At 45.3% G+C, this 20,348-nt stretch overlaps 1 protein-coding gene across 7 annotated transcripts in view; it reads left to right on the forward strand.

The window, feature by feature from the left end:
* CHD7 (chromodomain helicase DNA binding protein 7) overlaps positions 1-20,348 on the forward strand; it is a 128,329-nt gene that overhangs the window by 88,005 nt on the left and 19,976 nt on the right. For all 7 annotated transcript variants that reach the window (XM_011220367.3, XM_019795817.2, XM_034668102.1 and 4 more), the window contains exons 13-22: positions 1,350-1,493; positions 2,847-3,102; positions 8,903-9,113; positions 9,647-9,842; positions 10,126-10,293; positions 10,696-10,875; positions 14,239-14,349; positions 14,439-14,644; positions 17,738-17,937; positions 18,110-18,269. In XM_011220367.3, the coding sequence (XP_011218669.1) occupies positions 1,350-1,493; positions 2,847-3,102; positions 8,903-9,113; positions 9,647-9,842; positions 10,126-10,293; positions 10,696-10,875; positions 14,239-14,349; positions 14,439-14,644; positions 17,738-17,937; positions 18,110-18,269 (1,832 nt within the window). The remainder of the gene's footprint in view (positions 1-1,349; positions 1,494-2,846; positions 3,103-8,902; positions 9,114-9,646; positions 9,843-10,125; positions 10,294-10,695; positions 10,876-14,238; positions 14,350-14,438; positions 14,645-17,737; positions 17,938-18,109; positions 18,270-20,348) is intronic.

Here is a 20,348-nt window from a genome sequence, read left to right on the forward strand (position 1 = left end):
AACTCCTTACTCTATGAATTTAATGAGTCTGAAGATGATGGTAATCTGTGTATCTTCCTGAGAGACATCTTTATTCAAAAGGGAGAAAAGAAGAAAAGCAAATTGAACTGCTTTACTTTACTTTCAAAGAGCTTCATTGACATATAAGACATGGTGAATATTACAAAAATTAGCATGTCCTTAACCCTAGTTACACCATTTTTCTGGTGTTTACTGAGCATGTACTCTCTGCTTGGCAACCAACTCTTTTCAGATTTCACATTAAGTCAGAATAATTGCTTTTGAACCTGCTAGAAGGTAGGATCACTTTCTGAAATAGTTTTATTCACCGTACTGTTTCAGATGGCCAAACAAAATGTTAAATAATAAGGCCCTTAAGATTAATAAACTCCCCATTATTGAAACTGAGAAGCAGCCCCTCTATGTTGGATCTGTAAAATACAAAGACAGGGGTACAGATGCATAAGGAAGGCTGGAGCAAGAGCTTGTAAACAGGAAGAATTCGTTTAAAGAAACAACCTAACTTGGTTCAAAGAAACAAAGTTAGAAATAGCATCTGCTTTAAAAAAAAAAAAAAAAAGTGATTGTGGTATTTAAAACCCAGCTGACCTCTTCGCTAGTTTGAAATTGTTGCAGAACAAACTAGTTTTTCATATGCTGTTGCATGTAGAGGAACTTCTTTTGTCTCCAAAGTGAGTCATGCAGGAAGCAGATGGGGAGAAGAGAGCGCTGTTGCTGCAGAGAACAGAAAGAAGCATGTGAGCTTTCTCTGAGTCTAGGGATTTTAGGAAAAAAACTTCGGTGGAGAAAAAAGCGTTGGGTCTCAGGAGACTTGCAAAGCCATGGCACAAAAATGTCGACCTAAGAACCCCAGGAAGAAATGAAATGGCACGACGTGTTTACAGGGTCTGCCACGTTCTAGAGGGCCCACACCACATATTGTCTGAAGCAGGGTCCATGTTTTTCTTGTGTCTCTGCCTTTGCCCCCTACCTTTACGTATGGTGGGTGCTGAGTTAGCATTAATGAGACATATGGAAATGGATACCTAGAGAGAGGCTTTGGTTTTACTTATTTATTTAAGATTTTATTTGTTTATTAGCGTGTGCACAGACATGCACACCTGGGACAAAGAGGGAGGGAGCTGGGGAGACTCTCAGGCAGACTCTGCACTAAGCGCAGAGCCCATCCGGGGCCCAGTCCCACGTTCCCTGAGAACACGACCCGAGCCGAAACCAAGAGTTGGAGACTCGACCCACTGAGCTACCCAGGCACCCCAGGAGAGAGGCTTTAATTTTAAGGAAACTGTTTCTGTTACGATTTGCTCAGTTGTTCTCCTTGTGTCCTATAGGAACACAAAGTGCTGCTGACAGGGACCCCACTACAGAACACTGTGGAAGAGCTCTTCAGCTTGCTTCATTTCTTGGAACCAAGTCGCTTCCCTTCAGAAACCACCTTTATGCAAGAATTTGGTGATCTCAAAACAGAAGAACAGGTATTTATCACGTCTACTTTGTACTTTAGTCATGTAATTGAAGATTAACCCATGAAATGGCGCAAATCATTGCTATTTAGCTATTTAAAAATGTAAATTATATCTTTTTTCTCATGTAGTACTTAAGTGAGCTTTATATCTCCTTTCCTTGGGCATTCCGAGTCTTCGTTATAGAGGTTTTCTTGGGTTTTTTTTTGGTCTGTTTGCCCTCATGAAGGCTGTTGAGATTTGTTGGGAGAGGTTACTTAACCTGTTTGTGTAATTTTCAGAGACTGCTGTGCTGTTCAGGTCGATGATTTTGCTTTGTCTACTTTTTTTTTTTTTTTTTATGATTTTATTTATTAGAGGAGAAGGAGAAGCAGGCTCCCCGCTGAGCAGGAAGCCTGACTCGGGCCTCGATCCCAGGACCCTGGGATCATGACCTGACCCGAAGGCAGACGCCAAGCCGGCTGAGCCACCCAGGCGTCCCTGCTGTGTATACTTCTAAGCACAGTGTCAGAAGCCATGGGAACTTGTAGTTATTTGCCTCCTAGAGTTTTGGGATTCTAGTCTTATTTTTTAGCTATGTATACTTGGTTACATTGCTTACTTTTCTGAGTCTACGTACTTTCATTTAAACTACTGCACAGGATTTCTGTGAGAAATAAATAAGATATTGTGTGTGAAAAGCAGTTGATTATTGAATACCAAGAGTTATGTGGGTATTATTATACTGTTTTTGAAACAGATATGGAGATATGCTTGCAGTCTTGGTCGTTGTGTCCGCCCTTCCACACTTTACTGTCTAAAACCTCTTAATTTAGTTCAGAGTGAAGTCTGTTTTGTTTTGGCTTTTGCTTTCTTAAAATAATAGCTATCTTGTGTGTTGTATATCCTATTGCCAGTCAATAGAAACGAGAACCAGAGAGTGATGTCTCTGCTTGCTTGTTGGTGCAGGGAGTAGGTATCTCCTGGCCTACTCATTCTATTAGCTCTTTCCAGAAGGGAAGGGAACTGAAGCATAGCTCTCCCGTGACATCACCTCTTCCCTCTTCCTCATCATCCCTGTGGCTTAAGACAAACAGAAGGGAAAGCTGAAAGAATAAGTTGGGTTCTTTTCTGCTGTGTGCTTGTCAGGCCTTCTGGCTGTTCGGGCTCCTGGGCAGCTGAAATGGGCCATTTGATGCAGGCTCATTCAACCTTCATGCACTTCTGTCATGAAAGCTGAGAGGTCAGTGCCTTCATACCCTACAGGGCTTTGACAAATGAAAACCAATGGTAAATGAATATGATAATCCTGACTTTTCATGTTAGAATATGTTTTAATGTGCAAGTGAATCATGATACCAGTATTTACTTAAGGTCCCTTTTTAGGTGCAAAAACTCCAGGCTATTCTAAAGCCAATGATGTTGCGACGTCTCAAGGAGGATGTGGAAAAGAACTTGGCCCCCAAAGAAGAAACTATCATTGAAGTTGAGCTAACAAACATTCAGAAGAAATATTACCGAGCCATCCTTGAGAAGAATTTCACATTTCTCTCCAAAGGTGGTGGTCAAGCTAACGTACCTAACCTTTTAAACACTATGATGGAATTACGGAAGTGCTGCAATCATCCATACCTTATTAACGGTAAGCCTGTGCACCAGTCAGCATGTTTAAATGACTCCAGAAGTCCTTTTCTCCCTCCCGACGGAGGATTTGATGGTTTGTGGTCATTACTGGGTCCTGTCATCCTAACATGGGTTTCACCAGCTTGCTGTTCTTCATGACGCCTCCATCTGTGCTGGCTGCAGGCGAGGGACATTGCCCCTGCTGATCCCTGCCGCCGGACCTCAGCTCGCCGTTCTCCTACTTCCCTGCCTCTGTTCTCCACCCCTCAGAAGGAGGTGTTGGTGCTCATGCCTAAAAATCATCAAAAGTGCTACCAGTTAAAGAGAGATTAGCTTCAATTGAGACTTTCTTGCTGTGTGTGTGTGTGTGTGTGTGTGTGTGTGTGTGTGTGTGTGTGTGTGTAAATTAGAGAAGTTAAAGAGGAACTGGTGAGAGAAGGCAGCTGGCAGCTGTCTGGAGACTTTGGTAAGAGGGAATTTCAGTCTAGAGACCTCGAGGACCTATTCCCTAAGAAGAGGAGATCATTTTAAAACTTTGATAACAGTTTGTTTCTGTTACTGTTATGGTCTTCCTGTTTTCTTAACTAAATTGACAGTGTCATGTAACTGATTTGAGTAAAAACCTGTATTATGTACTTCCGAAAATCATTAAATGGATAAGTATCATGTGCCTGGGTTGTGTGGGACACTCTGGAGGGTACGGGAGCCTTCAGGCTTGTCAGGGATGGAGACAAAAGAAGCCACAGAGAGAGCGATGGCATTGAGACAGGCATACGGGGGTAGGACGGAGTTTGCCAGTCAGGGTCAGAAAAAGGAAGGGCATTTAGGCTGATGTCATAACATGAGCAAAGACAGAGAGACAGGAAAACAAAGGGGAACTTACCCAAAGTGTAAAGTCCTTGTCAGAAACAGTGGGGCAGTGAACGTTAGGCACATACTAGGACCTTGCTGTGGGAAGCCTTAGGCCAGGCCATGGGATTTTTGGATTTCGTCTGTAGACAGTGGAGAACCATGGCTAGTGTTTGAGCTGAGAAATGATTCAGGATGATTGATCTGGCAACATCGTATAAAACAGATGGGAGGGAGCAAGAAAGACATATAAGCAGAAAGTCCTGCTTGGATGCTCTTGCTGCCTGCTGTCCTGGCCAGAGTTCATATGGGTTAAAGAAAGGTGATGGCCAGCCACGTTGGGATGTTTGTGCACAATTATGATGGGCCAGCAATGCAGTTAGGTTTCTTTCCAGGGGAGTAGGAACAAAGCTTGGTGTTGTCTTTATCACAACCCACGAAGTTCAAGGGCAGCTAATTTAAAGAGTTCCTGATTCCCGCCCCCCCGCCCCCCGTTCCTGACTGACACACCTGTCAGCTACCTCACACCCACGAGTTCCTATTATTAGATGACAGAGGGGTCCACACCTGTAAGACTGCCTCATTGTAGCCCCTGAGATAATTGCTGTGGCATGACATCGATGAGTTTCCTTCTACAACTTTGTGCTTTTTAGCTTTGTCTTCCAAAGAGAGTATTGTGTGTGATGATTATAAGTTTACTGCGGCCAGCCTACTAATCACCATGTGTTGAAGAGCCTGTAAGGCCAGAGGAGTGTCAACCAGCCTGTTCTGGAGTTGGCGAGCTGGAGTTGGGGCCTAGGGTGACTGGTGGTATGAGTAAAGTGCAGGTGCTTGTGTGACACACGCACACTCCTGCATTTAATATCTGCTCAAAAGAAAGTGAGGAGTAGTAGCGTCCAAGGGGGAAGCGAGGGCAGTCACAAAAGAGCTGAAATGCTGCCAGCAGGATGCGTGCGAGAGGGTTGACCTCAGGGGTGGCTGTCACATATCCGCTTGCAGCTCCGTCAAGTTTGCCTTGTCTGCTTACGTGCTAATGACATGCACTGAACATTTTGAGGGAGGAGTCGTTTGTCCTGTCCCGTCCCCCTCCCCCCCGCCACCCCCAGCACAGCTGGTGGGTCCCTTCCTTGGCTGTTCGCTCTTCAGGGTCACCTTCTATACTTCATGGTTCACCAGGAGTCTCTCAGGACTGGTAAGAGTTGAGTCTGTGGCATTGTCCTAATTGCGCAGACCTTGGGGTCGGCGTTTCTGTCCCTGCAGTTCATGAGGTATCTGTTAAGCAGGTGTCTTTATATGCCTTTATGTTGGGAAGTTGTAGTTAAAAAAGATACCTGCACACACACCCCACATGCACATTAGGCATTAGAACTGCCCAGATAACTCAATGTGGATGTTGGGTCTCCCGGAGGTTGCGCCACGGCCACGCTGCGCATTCTCATCTACAGTCTGGAGCAGAAAGCATACTGATGTGCTGTTAACCCTGCACACGTGCATCAAGCTGATTCAAGGACGTGGTCAGTGTGGCCGTTTAAACTGACATTTGTATGGGTGGTGGCAAAGTCGAGCTAAAGTTCAATTCAGGAAAGCATGACACTTCTGTAGCTGTGCAAAGTAGAAGCAACTGTACGTGTAAGTTGGTAACATACAGTAATAGAAGCAAAGCAGAAGGAAGAAAATTAGGAATGACGGTGGAACACAGCCAAGTAATACTTTAAATGTGGGTTAATACCTTAAGGGCTTAGCACAGTGTTTGGGGTGCCCTGTGAGCACTTGGTAAGTGTTGCTTTACTCTCTCCGATAAGCAGGTAAGTGGGGAATGTAAATGCAGTTCTTGTTACTGGCCCAAGCTTCAATAGAATGGAATGTCCAGTGTTAGGTTCCCTGTGCGAGAGTACCAATGATGTTGAAAACTTGGTCAGGGTCCCCTAATGGTTATGAGTGACCCAGGAGACATTTGTTGTCATTGTTGGGGTCGGTGGAGTGTAGAGAAAAGTGGGCAGAAAGAAAATCAGCCGAAGCTTACATGATGGAATGAATTTCAGATACAAAACTTTTTTTCTGGTAATCTGCAAAAGAAAATAATTGCTTGTTTGTGGCTGGATGACATTGGCTAGATAATAACTTCTCGTTATAGCTAGCTAACATTGCAGTTCCTGTCCTCACAGTGACCATCTGTTTAAGTGAGAAGACTTCCACGCTCGTTTCAAGTTATCTTTGACACCACACACACACATTTTGAAATGGAGCATGAACAGTAATTAGGGCAGTGTCAACAAAGTATTTTGGCTTATCATATCCTATTTCCAGTTAATTTTCAGACTGATATTTACGAATCTAACATCAAGGTAAATAATTGGTAAACTTGGACACTTTGGTTGTGACATCAGAAGGCAGAAATTGCTTTCCTCCAGCACCTTCCCTGAACTTCTTTCCTTCAATCTGGCCAAATAAGTATAGTGCTAGAAGAATCATATAGGAAATATGTTTGCTGATTTTTTTTTTAAACTGGCTGCCACTTTAAGAACCTTGAATTCGTAACAGAGCTGGATTGATTAATTCAGCAGTAGCTTTTGTCAGGTAAGAACAAATGTGTTTTAATTTGGACGATTCTTTATACGATGAGAAATTTTAGTAGCAATCAAAAAGCAAAGTTACTTTTCTTATCTCTGAATAAATTTAAAATGAAGAAATTTCTCTGCTAATTTGAGAAATTATTTGTGTTTTCAGTTTTTTGCTGAAATTATTCAAACATTTGATATTTATCTTGTCAAAATCATTATTTCATTTTTGTTTTTTTTAAAAATATTTTCAGTTTTTTGCTGAAATTATTCAAACATTTGATATTTATCTTGTCAAAATCATTATTTCATTTTTGTTTTTTTTAAAAATATTTTATTTATTTATTTGACAAAGATAGAGACAGCCAGCGAGAGAGGGAACACAAGCAGGGGGAGTGGGAGAGGAAGAAGCAGGCTCATAGCAGAGGAGCCTGATGTGGGGCTCGATCCAATAACGCCGGGATCACGCCCTGAGCCGAAGGCAGATGCTTAACCGCTGTGCCACCCAGGCGCCCCATTATTTCATTTTTGAAATAATTGCCCCTTAGCTTGCTTTAAACTAATATACTGTATTTTGATTCTGAGTTATAATTTTCATATAGACAAAAAATAACTACCCAAATATCAGGAGTAAAATCTACTTCTGAATTGTAAAAAACTTTTACTATATTGCACAAGAACAAACTTTTTAAAAAAACCTAATGTAATACATAGACTTAAATCTGTGTCCCCTGTTTCCTGAGGGCCTTCTTGTCCTGAATCCAGAACCGAGATGTCTAAATTTCATGTTTTGAAAAATATTATGTGGGCTTATTCAAGAACATTCCTGCTAATGCTGTTCAACAGCATTTTGTTTTCTCCTTTTCCTGGTTAAAACCTTCCCCCTTTTCGCACTGAGAGAAGAGTCCTGAGCATTAGCCTCTGACTCATGTGGAAAAGGTAGTGAGGGACTAGCAATTCTGACCCCGCTGGCATTTAGGGCGGGGCCCCCTTCCTCACAAGTAACCCTGTGCTTTGCAGAGGCCGTAGTGCCTGGGTGAGGACATTAAGTGACTTTAATCCTTTGTCAGTAAGATTTTTTGCTGATTAATAATTAACAAGCTGTATTTCTGCATCTGTGACCATGCCATAACTTAATCTGCACAGGTGCCCTTCGAGTGGAAATAGGACAGCACTGTTCTTGCTTCTGCTGCTGCTTGTGGAAGTTCTGTCCTAGAGGCTTTGGGGTCTAACTCACCTACCTAAGGCCCCTTTGAGATTTATGCATACTCATCCCGTTTATTGTTAGTTCACACACTTGTTTGAAACCAGTGGTAAGAAGAATAGTTTACACTTTCTGGCACAGCTGGAAGCTGGGAACCAATCCCATTAGGTGGATTTGTTTGTTTGTATTTTCTCAAGAATAGGTGACCCTACCCCCCATCCTTAGGGAGAGGCGCTGAGCACAGCAGCTCTGGCCTGATTAACTCCAAAGATGGGAGGAGGCCAGACCGGTGCCATCTAATTCTAGCTAAGCCACCTAAGCAGTTGAAGGGAGCTTAGCCTGTGTGTGTTTGGGGGTCGCGGCGGGGGGGGATGGTGTAAGCACTTCTTTCCTGACGTCATTCTCTTGAGGCTTCTCTGATGCACCCGAGTCTTTGAGCAAGCAGAAATCTGCGCGAGGCCAGGAGAAAAAGAGGGCTAGGCGTAGAAGCCTTATGTGAGATAAGGTCGTTTGCTGCTGCTGTTTTTTAAATGCTTGAAAAGCTTTGGTTACTTCAAGATAGAGTTTTTGTACCTCATGAAGCTATTAGTTGAGAATGATTAAGGAGGGAGACTTAGAGATTGCAATAGAAGATGTCGTTCAGAACCCCTAAAAATCCCTAAAAATTATCCAGAGAAAAGAACTCCCTTTTGTGGCCCTCCTTTGGGCTGTATTTACATGCAGTTATCTACGAAAACTACTGCCCTGACACTGTGGTTATTAGAACTCTATTCCCTTGTTTCTTAGCTTCAGAACAGATTTTGTTGTTTGTGTTTATATTCAGCTAGTAAACAGTTCTTCATTTCTTTAGCAATTTAGGTTCCAAATTTTCTGTAGGTATCTGGCCCTTGGCTTGTTTCTGCCACTTCTGGCTTGACAGTCTGTTGTTGAAATTCAGTTTCTACAGACAGCAAACATTTGTTTGTTGGAAAATGTGGTTTTTTTCCCCCCAAATGTTTAAATGTGTTGTGCTTAAAACTTTGATCCCTTTTATACTTCCATGGTTTTGTGTTAGACCTGACTTTCGGGAAGTGGATGGATTCATATTCATAAACATGAGTGTGGTGCTCTGGTTCCTGTAGTTAGCGGTGGGTTTTGAAAGCAAGTTCATTGTTTGTAGTAATAAAAACCTTTTACAGTATTCACGTTATGCTGTCCAATCTCTGCAGGTGCTGAAGAGAAAATTTTGGAAGAGTTTAAAGAAACACACAATGCAGACTCTCCAGATTTCCAGCTCCAGGCGATGATCCAGGCTGCTGGCAAGCTCGTGCTGATTGACAAGCTGCTGCCAAAACTGAAGGCTGGTGGCCACAGGGTGCTTATCTTTTCCCAGATGGTGCGCTGCTTGGACATACTGGAAGACTACCTCATTCAAAGACGGTGAGGCCACCGCGCCGTAAGAGTAAAAAGGAAATAAAAAATGACCTTTCAGAGGGCTCCAAGTGGCTCACCTCAAAGTGACATTCATAATAGAGGGGAAGGAGTGGGGGAAATGTGTCACATCTCTCTTTAAAAACTGCTGATGTACGCTGCCGTTACTCCGTGTGGTAACTACAGTAGGACTCCATGTACTTTCGATGGTGATTTCGTTTCCCATTTCTTTCATTTGACTGGGGGAGAATGGGTCTTACCTAAAATCAAAATTGCTTGTTATTTGACTGTTAGAGGTGTCAGCTATTTTTAAAAAGACTTGTTATTTTATATTAGCGAGGAAGTAAAATAAAATTTAGTTTTTGAGCATTTCACCAGTTACATCCCAAACTGCAATAAAACCTGTTTGCTCTGAAGTGATTTCTGATAAATAGTATTACTCAGGTAATACATATGTCATGCTGTAGTACTTGCTTTACAAAAAGAACCAAGTGTGCCGTGGCCACGGGGCAGGCCTCCCTGTTAACCCTGCCGTTTTCTAGGTACCCGTACGAAAGGATCGACGGCAGAGTGAGAGGGAATCTCCGCCAGGCAGCTATCGACAGATTCTCCAAACCTGATTCTGACCGGTTTGTTTTCCTCCTGTGTACAAGGGCGGGAGGTTTAGGCATTAATCTTACTGCTGCTGATACCTGCATCATCTTCGATTCCGACTGGAATCCCCAAAACGATCTCCAGGTAAACACACAAGAAAATCGCCCCGATGCTTTTTTTTTTTTTTTTTTTTTTTAAGTCATTCCACTATTATGAAGAATCCCCAGTCAAACCAGTAAATTAAAGTTGTGTCGTCACTCAGGCAGTGTCCCGTGATCGGGCAAATGGACCAAGTTAGTAACCAATGTACTAATAATGTCAAGGTCATCTCTTAGTATGTTAACTTCTGTACTGCACCTCTACATATTGGAACTGGCACGTGAGTCTTTTCTTTCTTTGGTAGCCATTCATTTCCTTTTTCTTCCAGGCTCAGGCTCGATGTCATAGAATAGGACAGAGCAAATCTGTGAAAATCTACAGGCTGATTACGAGGAATTCTTACGAGAGGGAAATGTTCGACAAGGCGAGTTTGAAGCTCGGCCTGGATAAAGCTGTGTTGCAGTCCATGAGTGGGAGAGAAAGCGCTACCAATGGGGTAATCCACACTCACCCAGCCTGCCTTTATTCTGGCTCCCTAACGCGACTTAGCTAACAGGAAGAAATTACCCAGCATTGAATCACTTCCCACCCTCACTGTTTTCAGCCTAGTTTGTCACATTGTCTCTTTTATGAGTCCAGTTTATCCTCCATGAGGGGCGCCTGGGTGGCTCAGTCGGTTAAGCGTCTGCCTTTGGCTCCACTTGGGATCAAGCCCCGCGTCGGGATCCCTGCTCAGCGGGGAGTCTGCTTCTCCCTCTCACTCTCCCTCTGTGCTCGCTCGCTCTCTCTCAAATAAATAAAATCTTAAAAAAAAAAGTCCTCTTTGAGTACAGTGAAACATTTGTATTGTCTACAAACATTTCAATTCTAAATGATTTTAAATATCTCACTAAAACAGGTACAACAACTTTCCAAGAAAGAAATAGAGGATCTGCTACGAAAAGGGGCCTACGGTGCACTCATGGATGAGGAAGATGAAGGGTCTAAGTTCTGCGAAGAAGACATCGATCAGATTCTCCTGCGGCGAACCCACACTATCACCATTGAGTCTGAAGGGAAAGGTTCCACATTTGCTAAGGTGCGAATTGATCTGAAGAGGCAGGTTGTCTATAGAAGTGCAATAGAGTTCGCTTAAAGCAGGACCTTATAAAGTGCGCACAACGTGCATACGTGCGTATTTAACCTTGGTTTTGCAATTGAGAATTAAGAAAGTAATTATGACCTCCCTGTGGAGCCCCTAATGCATAGAAAATTCTTTGTGTGTGTTTTGGATTCCCTTCTCTGTCTGTGGCCCTGGTAGTCACCCTCACCTTGGCCTCCTATCTGCTTCCCGTGTCCTTGACCCCACCCTCCCCACTTCTGGAGCTCCTGCTCTGACATCATCTTGCTTCCTGAGATTGTGATTCCTGACCGAGCCTGTAAGAACAGTTGAGTCACTCCTATCTTAAAAAATTCTCTCATCTGTTTTGCCCTCCAGCTACAACTCCGTAACCCTTCTTTCACAGCTGAAATCCACCCGAGTGTTGTTTGTACCAACTGTCCCCACCGCCTCCTTTTCTGCTTAGTTTTCAGCTTCCAGCCTGCACCCCTCCCCCACCCCTCCAGGAGACCAGATCTGATGAAGGTCACCATGGAGCCTTCCTTCCCACCGCTTGACTGAGAGTGCCTTCTGAGTCTTCCCCTGCAAGCGGTTCCACCCATCCACACCCAGGCCCACATTACCTTTATTTTTAACAGCTTTATTGAAATGTTATTTACTTACCATAAAATGCTTTGACTTTGAGTGTACAGTTCAATGTCTTTACCGTATTTGCGGACGTGTGTTGCCATCACCGCATCTAAGTTCAGAGCATTTCCATCATCCCAGAACCTCTTGCCCCTTAGCAGTCAGCCTCTCCCTCTTCCCCTCCCCTGCCCCTCCCCTGCCAAGTCCTTGGCAGCCACTAATCTGTAGATTTGCCTACCCTGGACATTTCATAAAATGGAATCATGCGCCATGTAGTCTTTTGTTTCCTTCACTTAGCATAGTGGTTTTGAGGTTCACCGGCCTTGTAGCGTGTCAGCAATCCCTTCCCCTTTTTTGTTCCTATTATACAGGTGTACCTCTTTTAGCAGTTGATAATGGGCATCGGGGTTGTTTATCCATTCACTAGTCGATAATGAAATTTGGGTTGTCTCCACTTTGGAGTTATTATGAATGTTGTTACAGACATTTATGGACAGGTTTTTATGTGGCCATATCTTTTCCTTTCTCTTATGTTTGTACCATAAATAGAATTGCTGGGTCATATGTTAACCCCGTGTTTAACCCTTTGAGGAACTGACAGACTGTTGTCTAGTGACCGTACCATTTTTTTCTTCACACCAGCAGTGACTTTGAGGGCTCCATTTCTCCATATCCTCACCAACACTTTTTATTTTCTGACTTCTTGGTTACAGCCATACTCGTGATGTGAAGTAATAGCCCACTCTGGTTTGAGCTGCAGTCTCTGGCACTGTTGAGCATCTTTTCATGTGTTTCTTGGCCAATAAGTATATCATTTTTGGGAAAATGTCTGTTCACTTCTTTTTGTTCATCTTTTGAGTTACTTGGCTTTTATTATTGAATATTAAGAATTCTTTATATATTCTGGATAAAAGTTTCTCATTAGATAAAACGATTTGCAAGTATTTTCTCCTAGTCTTTTTTTAAAAATTAACATTTAATGTATTATTTGTTTCAGGGGTACAGGTCTGTGATTCATCAATCTTAGCACAATACACCACACTCACCACAACACATACACTCCCCAGTGTCCATCACCCAGCCACCCCATCCCTCCCAGCCTCCTCCACTCCAGCAACCCTCAGTTTGTTTCCTGAGATTAAGAGTCTCTTACAGTTTGTCTCTCTCCTAGTCTTTTGTTAGTGGTGTTTAATTTCAGTGAAGTCCTGGGCGCCTGGGTGGCTCAGTCAGTTAAGCATCTGCCTTTGGCTCAGGTCACAATCTCAGGGTCCCGGGATTGAGTCCTGTGTCTGGGCTCCCTGCTCAGCGGGGAGTCTGCTTCTCCCTCTGCCTCTGCCTGCTGCTCCCCCTCCTTGTGGACGCGCTCTCTCTCTCTCACTCAAATAAATAAATAAAAAATTTATAAAAAATTTTCAGTAAAGTCCAGTTTACCCATTTTTTTTCCTTTTATTGTTCATGATTTTGATATGTTGTCTAACCTAAGGTCACAAAGATTTGCTCCTGTTTTCTTCTATGAGTTTTATAGTTTTCACTCTTCCATTTAGGTCTGTGATCCCTTTTGAGTGAATTTTTGTGTGCAGTATAAGATAGGGCTCCTTCTCCTTCCCTTTGCTTGTGGACATCCAGGTGTCCCAGCTACTCAGTCTTGGGAGGCTCCCTCCTCTGGGCTCTGTGCCCCATCACCTTCTCTCTCACATCTCTCAGCCCCTTTCCAGGTTCTGTTCTCTGTCCTCACAGGCAGTTCACATCCAGTGTGTGCAAAGCCACACTCCTCATCCCGTCCCTCCACCCTCTGTGTGCACACGCTCACAGCCCCAGTTTTTCACCTGACTGACGCCGGGCAGATGCCAGAGTTGGCTGCTGAGGTTTTTTCTTGGCTTCCCTCTCCTCCACCTCCTTCTCTATGCTTCACATCCACCTAGATTCTAGCTCCTTCCGTTTTATTTTTTAAAGAATGTATTTCTAGACTGCTTTTCTCCACTTCTGCTGGAGCCATTGTCAGTCTTTGTAGTTTGCTCTCTCAACCACTGCAGTAGCCTGTTCCACCCTCCCACATCCCAGGACATCAGTGTGATGTCTCTAACAGGTGGCTTTGGATAGGAGTGTGTCCATCTTGAGATTATTTCCATTTTGAAAGAGTTCATAGCTACCTCAGGATAGAGTTCCGACCCTATTAACAGGACGTGCAAGGCCTTGCGTGACCTGGTTTCTGCCTGCCTCACCAGCTTGACCTTTAGCTGCTCTCCCCTGACTACGCTTATCACCAGTCACATGACACAATTGCCTTTCCTCTCTTCTGAGCCTTTGCACATGCTCTGCCGTGAACATGTCCACATACTTTCCTGTTCTCGGGGTTTTCAACAGTCCGGGCCAGACATATTCTGGGGAGCCTATTCTTTCTTCCAAGCAATGCCCTTCCTGCAGCCCCTCATGAACCTGGCTAGGTCCCTCCTCTGTGGATCGGCTGTACCTGTATGTACCATTGTCACCGTCGTTGATTATACTGTGCTGTCATCCTTTGCTTCCTGATCTGTTTAAGCCCCAGGACAGAGAGCTGCCTGAGGGATGGTCTTTCATCCCAGCCCACCGACTGCAGTATCTGGCACACGGTGCAAGAATGCAGACGTGTTTGGCTGAATGAGTAAATGAAAGCTGCTTTGCATTCTGCCTCTGAGAAAAGCATCTCAAAGTAATGCATATTTTTTTCCCCTTTAGGCCAGTTTTGTTGCATCTGGAAATAGGACAGATATTTCCTTGGATGATCCAAATTTCTGGCAAAAGTGGGCTAAGAAGGCTGAATTGGATATTGATGCCTTAAATGGGAGGGTGAGTGAGAGGTCCCATTCAAACCCTATTTAATCTAACCCAAGGGATGCTTTTTTAGAAGTTTCAGATTTATCCACTGTCTTTTCTAGAACAACCTGGTTATTGACACTCCAAGAGTGAGGAAGCAAACCAGGCTGTACAGTGCAGTGAAAGAAGACGAGCTGATGGAATTTTCAGACTTGGAGAGTGATTCTGAAGAGAAGCCTTGCACAAAGCCACGGCGGCCCCAGGACAGGTCGCAGGGCTACGCACGGAGTGAGTGCTTCAGAGTTGAGAAGAATCTGCTCGTCTATGGGTAAGTCAGACTCGTGGGAAAAACAGAATTTTATTTTAAATACAGAGTTGTAATGCGCGTAGAAAAGTGCATCTGTGTTTGGATGCCCGCGACCCCCACATGGTGCAGTCAGGCATTTGATGTGCAGCGAGTTGCCAGGACCCAGGGTTGTTTGGTTCAGGTGCTCACAGTTGTCCATGTCCTCGTGGATTTGAAGGAGCACAAGGTTGTCCCTTAAGCAATTATAACAGATCCAAATTTACCTCTTGGTGACTAATAACTCAGAACGAAGTCTCTAAGTTACAAAATCTTTTCCTATTTAACTTCGCATAAAATTTTTTTTTTAAAGATTTTATTTCTTTATTTGACAGAGAGGGAGACAGCCAGCGAGAGAGGGAACACAAGCAGGGGGAGTGGGAGAGGAAGAAGCAGGCTCCTAGCGGAGGAGCCTAATGTGGGGCTCGATCCCAGAATGCCAGGATCACTCCCTGAGCCGAAGGCAGACGCTTAACGACTGCACCACCCAGGCGCCCCTAACTTCGCATAAAATTTTTGACTATGGTAGTCTTTCAGTATTTTTCTGCTCTAAAAACTATTTAAACAGTTTTAAAGCTCTTCCAGGGGCGCCTGGGTGGCACAGCGGTTAAGCGTCTGCCTTCGGCTCAGGGCGTGATCCCAGCGTTACGGGATCGAGCCCCACATCAGGCTCCTCTGCTATGAGCCTGCTTCTTCCTCTCCCACTCCCCCTGCTTGTGTTCCCTCTCTCGCTAGCTGTCTCTATCTCTGTCAAATAAATAAATAAAATCTTTTAAAAAAATAAAAATAAAAATAAAGCTCTTCCAGCTCATCTGGAACATAAACGGGTGGTTATTTCAACTCTGAATGTGTCGTACTTTTCCTGCCGGACAGCATGTCTCTGATTCATCTCTGAATCTGTGTGGAACGCCACACAGTGCTCTGAGTGATGGAGGGGTGCTCGCTAAATATCTGAATCTGCAAATAAGAATTCTCTGGTATTTTATGGGACTGTAGTCAAGTTCCATTCAAATAAAAAAAAAACTACCAGCAAAATGATATTTCTGTAGGTCTGATGATATCCTGCTTTTGATGGTTTTTTCCAGTGGGTTATCATGAGTTTCAGAGTAAATACACACCTTCTACTAACATGGCACACAGGGCTCTGACCTGGCTCTTGTCTGTCTTGTCAGTCCTTTCCCTGGGTAGCCCGGGCTTCTGTTGGGACAGAGCGCGCCGTCTCCCTCAGAGTGCCATGCTCGGTCTCGTGCCGCATCTCTGTCTTCCTACACGTTCTTCCACTGCCCAGAGCAGCACGCCGCACACCCAGCCCGTAGACTTGATCTGCCCGGCAGCTCCTGTCGTTGACATCCAGCACAGGCACCCCCTCGGCACTCTGCACCAGAGTCTGGCTCGCACGTTCCATCACACTCATCACGTTGGTTCATGACTCTGAGGAGCAGGCCTCTCCTGCTGGAGCCCCACTTAGAGCTCCCTGAAGCCCAGGACTCTTTTCTCTGTCTTCAGGGAAGAGTCCAATGCCAGCAGACCCACAGTGAGTGCCAAATCAGTGATTTCTTATGGAATAAATGAAGTCCATCTGATGCCCATGCTGTATCTCAGCTCATTACCTGCAGGAAGCTAGACATTCTTTCCTGTCTGTTCCTATGTCTGGACAGACCCCTGAGCCCTCTGTTACTTGCCCCTGCTTGGGTATTTCAACCTAATGATCAGAGTTGAGAATTGTGCTGGTAACTTTAGAAATGGAACATCTTAATATCTCCCAAAGCTAAGAAATATGCGTAGAGTGCCGTGTCTTCGAGGAAAGGCCTTCCCTGCTCCCCTAGGCATCACTATGTAGGAAACACTTATCAGAGGCTGGGCACTGTGCTAGGATACTCAGACATGGCCCCTGCCTCAAGGCAGGTGGACAGGCAGAAATGGCAGGAAACTGTGATGGTGGTATAGCTGGGAAGACTGTGCAGATGGAGTGTAGAAGTGTGTCTCTCTCGTGTAAGACAGCTCCGTATCATCTCCCCACTTCTGAGGCTGGGGAAGTACAAGAAGGGATTCCACAGACAGCCACATGACTTGATGAGTGGACATCATGGCTTAGCCCGGGTAGGAGAGAGTTGGGAGGAGAGAATTCATGCAGAGGGAGCAGTGTGTTCCAAGGCCTGGAGGTGAGGACTGGCCCTGCAGTTTGAGGAGCTGAGAGTTCATAGAAGCCAGAGAGGACCAGGCCTGCTGGGGTGGGCCCTGTGCCTCTCACAGCCGAGGCCTCCCTGCTGTGCACAGTCCTCGGTCCCTAAAGAAGGCAGGGGAGGGGCTGGCTTCTGTCCTGACCTGCGGCCTTGAGGGAGACCCGACGCAGACAGCATCTGCCCATCTGTTGTATGCTCCCACACCACACCACAACACCCGGACCAAAGAGCACAGCACTGTGTCTAACCGGGATTATAACCCCGAGTAGACTATTCAGAGTCAGCGGTGTGCTATTTCCTCCTGTGTACAGTTCTTCCTCCCACCTGGTTAACACGAGGGCCTGAGTTCGTGAAGCACGCTGCCTGTGAATGCTCTCGTACCTGGGAGTTAGCACTCCCTGTTTCAAAAGCAAGCTCACACCTGTCCACAGTCTTTCATTGGTTGTCACGGCATCCCTTTGCGGTACATTGAGAAACGACCATTCCTCCTCAGTGTCGTGTCCTAGATTTGGGAGCAGCGACACCCACCTTAGGTCACCATGCATCTCAGATAGCTGGTCACCATTGAAACATGCCAGCCATGACAGAGTGAGACAGAGCCTAAGGTGTCCAGGTCCCCACGCACTTTCCTGTCCCCAGAGTTGCAGCCACTGCCAGATCTGACTGAGAAAGCCTGTGTCAGGCCCGTGGGCGTTACCTCAGTGACAGTTCAACTCAGGGCCCGCTCTTTAATGAGTGTTCTTGACTCTTGTGCCCCAAAGAGCTTTCCTGTCCCCTGGTGTAAATATTGCTCGTTCTGATCCAAGGTTTCCTAACACTGCCACCGGACTGTGAAAGGAAAGCCCCAAATCTAAACTGAAAGGCACCATCTACATGCTGAATATTTGCTTTGCAGCTGGGGACGGTGGACAGATATCCTTTCCCATGGACGCTACAAGCGCCAGCTCACCGAGCAAGACGTAGAAACCATCTGCAGAACCATCCTTGTGTACTGTCTCAATCATTACAAGGGCGATGAGAATATCAAAAGCTTCATCTGGGACTTGATCACGCCCACGGCGGACGGCCAGACGCGAGCCTTGGTCAATCACTCTGGTAGGTCCGCTTCATGCTGTCGGTATTGCAGGCTCGCAGAGAGCCGCCCGGAACCCCCGGGACGCGACCTAGACCCCCTGTCTCCCTGCCACGTACGTCAGAATATCTGAGTCCGACATTGTCATTGAGGTTATAAAAGCTTCTATTATTATTATTACTACTCCGATTCTAGGCTTATCAGCCCCAGTGCCAAGGGGAAGGAAAGGAAAGAAGGTGAAAGCCCAGAGCACACATCCAGTGGTGCAGGATGCCGACTGGCTGGCGGGCTGCAACCCGGACGCCTTGTTCCAGGAGGACAGCTACAAGAAGCACCTGAAACACCACTGTAACAAGTACGTTTTCAAAGCGCCTGTACGAGTGACCGTTAGATTGGACTTCCTGTTACGTGCAGCTCTACTGTTTTCTGGCTCCATGGTGCTGGCTCACAGGCCACTCATACACACCTGTAGATGACGGATTCTTTCGTCTTTTTTTTTTCTTTTTAATTGTACTAGGCACATAACACTGTCTTTCCATTTTAACCATTTGTTAAGTATACAACTCATTGGTATTGATTACATTCAAAATGCTGTATATACCACTGTCTATACCCCAAACCTTTTCAATGACCCCAGTGTAAGCTCTGCACCTCCTCCCTCCCTGCCCCAAGTCCCTGGCAGACACCGTTCTACTTTCTATCTCTACGAATTTGCCTCTTCTAGGTGTGTCCTCAGTGGGATCATAGAATGTTTGTCTGTCTGTGATGTCTGGCTTACTTCACCTAGCAGAATGTTGTCAGGGTTTATCCGTTTTGTACCTTGTGCCAGAATGTCATTGCTTTTCGAGGCTGAATAATCCTGCATTGTACGCGTGTACCACATTTTGTTTATCCGTGCATCCGTCGACGGGCACCTGGGTTGATGGACACATTTTTTGGCTGTCCTCAGTAATGCTGCTATGAGTGTTGCAGATAACTAAGTTGTAACCAAGATGTGTTAGAGCATTACTGGTTGCCTCGTATGACCCCACCTTCAACTGACTGCTTCCAGTGGAGGGACTGGGGAGTTCACGTGGAGTTTTTTTGCTTAATGAGTACCTCAGTGGCTGGGTCCTTTTTTCTCACCTGTGAGCCTAGAATCCTGTTCCTTCTCTTTATTTCCGGAACCTGATGATATGTAATTGAAGAATATTAAATCTGTGTTTATTTCATTGCGGGGAGCTCTGTCAACTATCTGCATGTTTAACTAACATCTGCGCGTGGCTGTTCTTCTTCCCTTGCCGCGAGCGTTCATTTTTGAGAATCTGTAGTCGCGCCAGCATGAACAGCTCCACCGCTTGTAGCTTCGTGGGGCCTTGGGCAAGTTCCTCCGCCTCTTTAAGACACACTGGCCTTCATAACCACCTAGGGCTCTGTAGTAAGACCTCCACTGATTGAAGCAGGATATAAATAAATGTGTGTCTCTCCTAAAAAGTAGCAAAAGTCCGAGCACACAGTAACTGGCGGCGTGCCAAGCACTTCACATGCATTATCTGTGTGTCTTGTCTGAGATGAGCAGTGCTCTGTATCCCCGTTTCCCTGACAAGGAAACGGAGACTCTGGCACATCCGGTCTCAGCTAGTTAGGGAGCAAAGCCAGGTTGGAAGTCCAGAACGGATGAGGGCGGGGCCCTTGCTCCCAGTGACCCCTGCCCTCCTGGGAAGCCTGCCTGCCCCACAGGGTCTTCCCAGGCCTCACGTGAAGGGATTCCTGGCTGGCAGTGATGAATGGTTCTCATCCCTTTTTAAACATGGAAGTGCTTTCAGGGCCTACCTTTGATCACTATCGCTAGATTTTGACAAATTTTTTTCTTTTTGAGTCTTTAAAATCATCACCTCAAACCATTTTGGTGCCTCAGAAACTGTTTGTTGTTACTGCTGTGGCATAGTAGTTCTCCCTAAAATCCTGCCCCACTTGCATCTATTAGAAAACTTCTGTTTCCTGTGGTTTATGTGAACTTTGGGTCAGTAGCCTTCTGAGTTCTGGATTCAGACAGACCGGAAGTAAAGTGGTTTGGTGTGGGAACAGTGGCTCCTGTGCCTGGATCCCAGAGTGGCGAGGGCAGGAGTTTTTACTTTTCCTGCTCCAATATCAGTAGCAGACTTTTATAGAGTACCCTCCCTAATGAGTATGTGAGGTGGAGCTAGTGTGCTCTTCTGCGTGGTCTCAGGAGAAGACTCCTCTCTGGGACAAGCAAGTGGTCTGTTTCTTCTTCCTATTGGATCATGCCCTGAGATTTCTCAGGACCTAAAGTGGGGAAATGTTGATGACCGGAAAGAGAAAATGAAACCCAAATCAAGGGACCTTCTAGAAAATAGCTAGCTAGTTCTCTTCAAAAGTTTAAAGAGACAAAGACAGAGGAACTGTCTGTGGGTAAAGGAGATGAAGGGGCAGG

The sequence above is a fragment of the Ailuropoda melanoleuca genome, chromosome 9 (genome assembly GCF_002007445.2).
Source record: "Ailuropoda melanoleuca isolate Jingjing chromosome 9, ASM200744v2, whole genome shotgun sequence".
In the NCBI taxonomy this organism is placed as follows: Eukaryota; Metazoa; Chordata; class Mammalia; order Carnivora; family Ursidae; genus Ailuropoda; species Ailuropoda melanoleuca.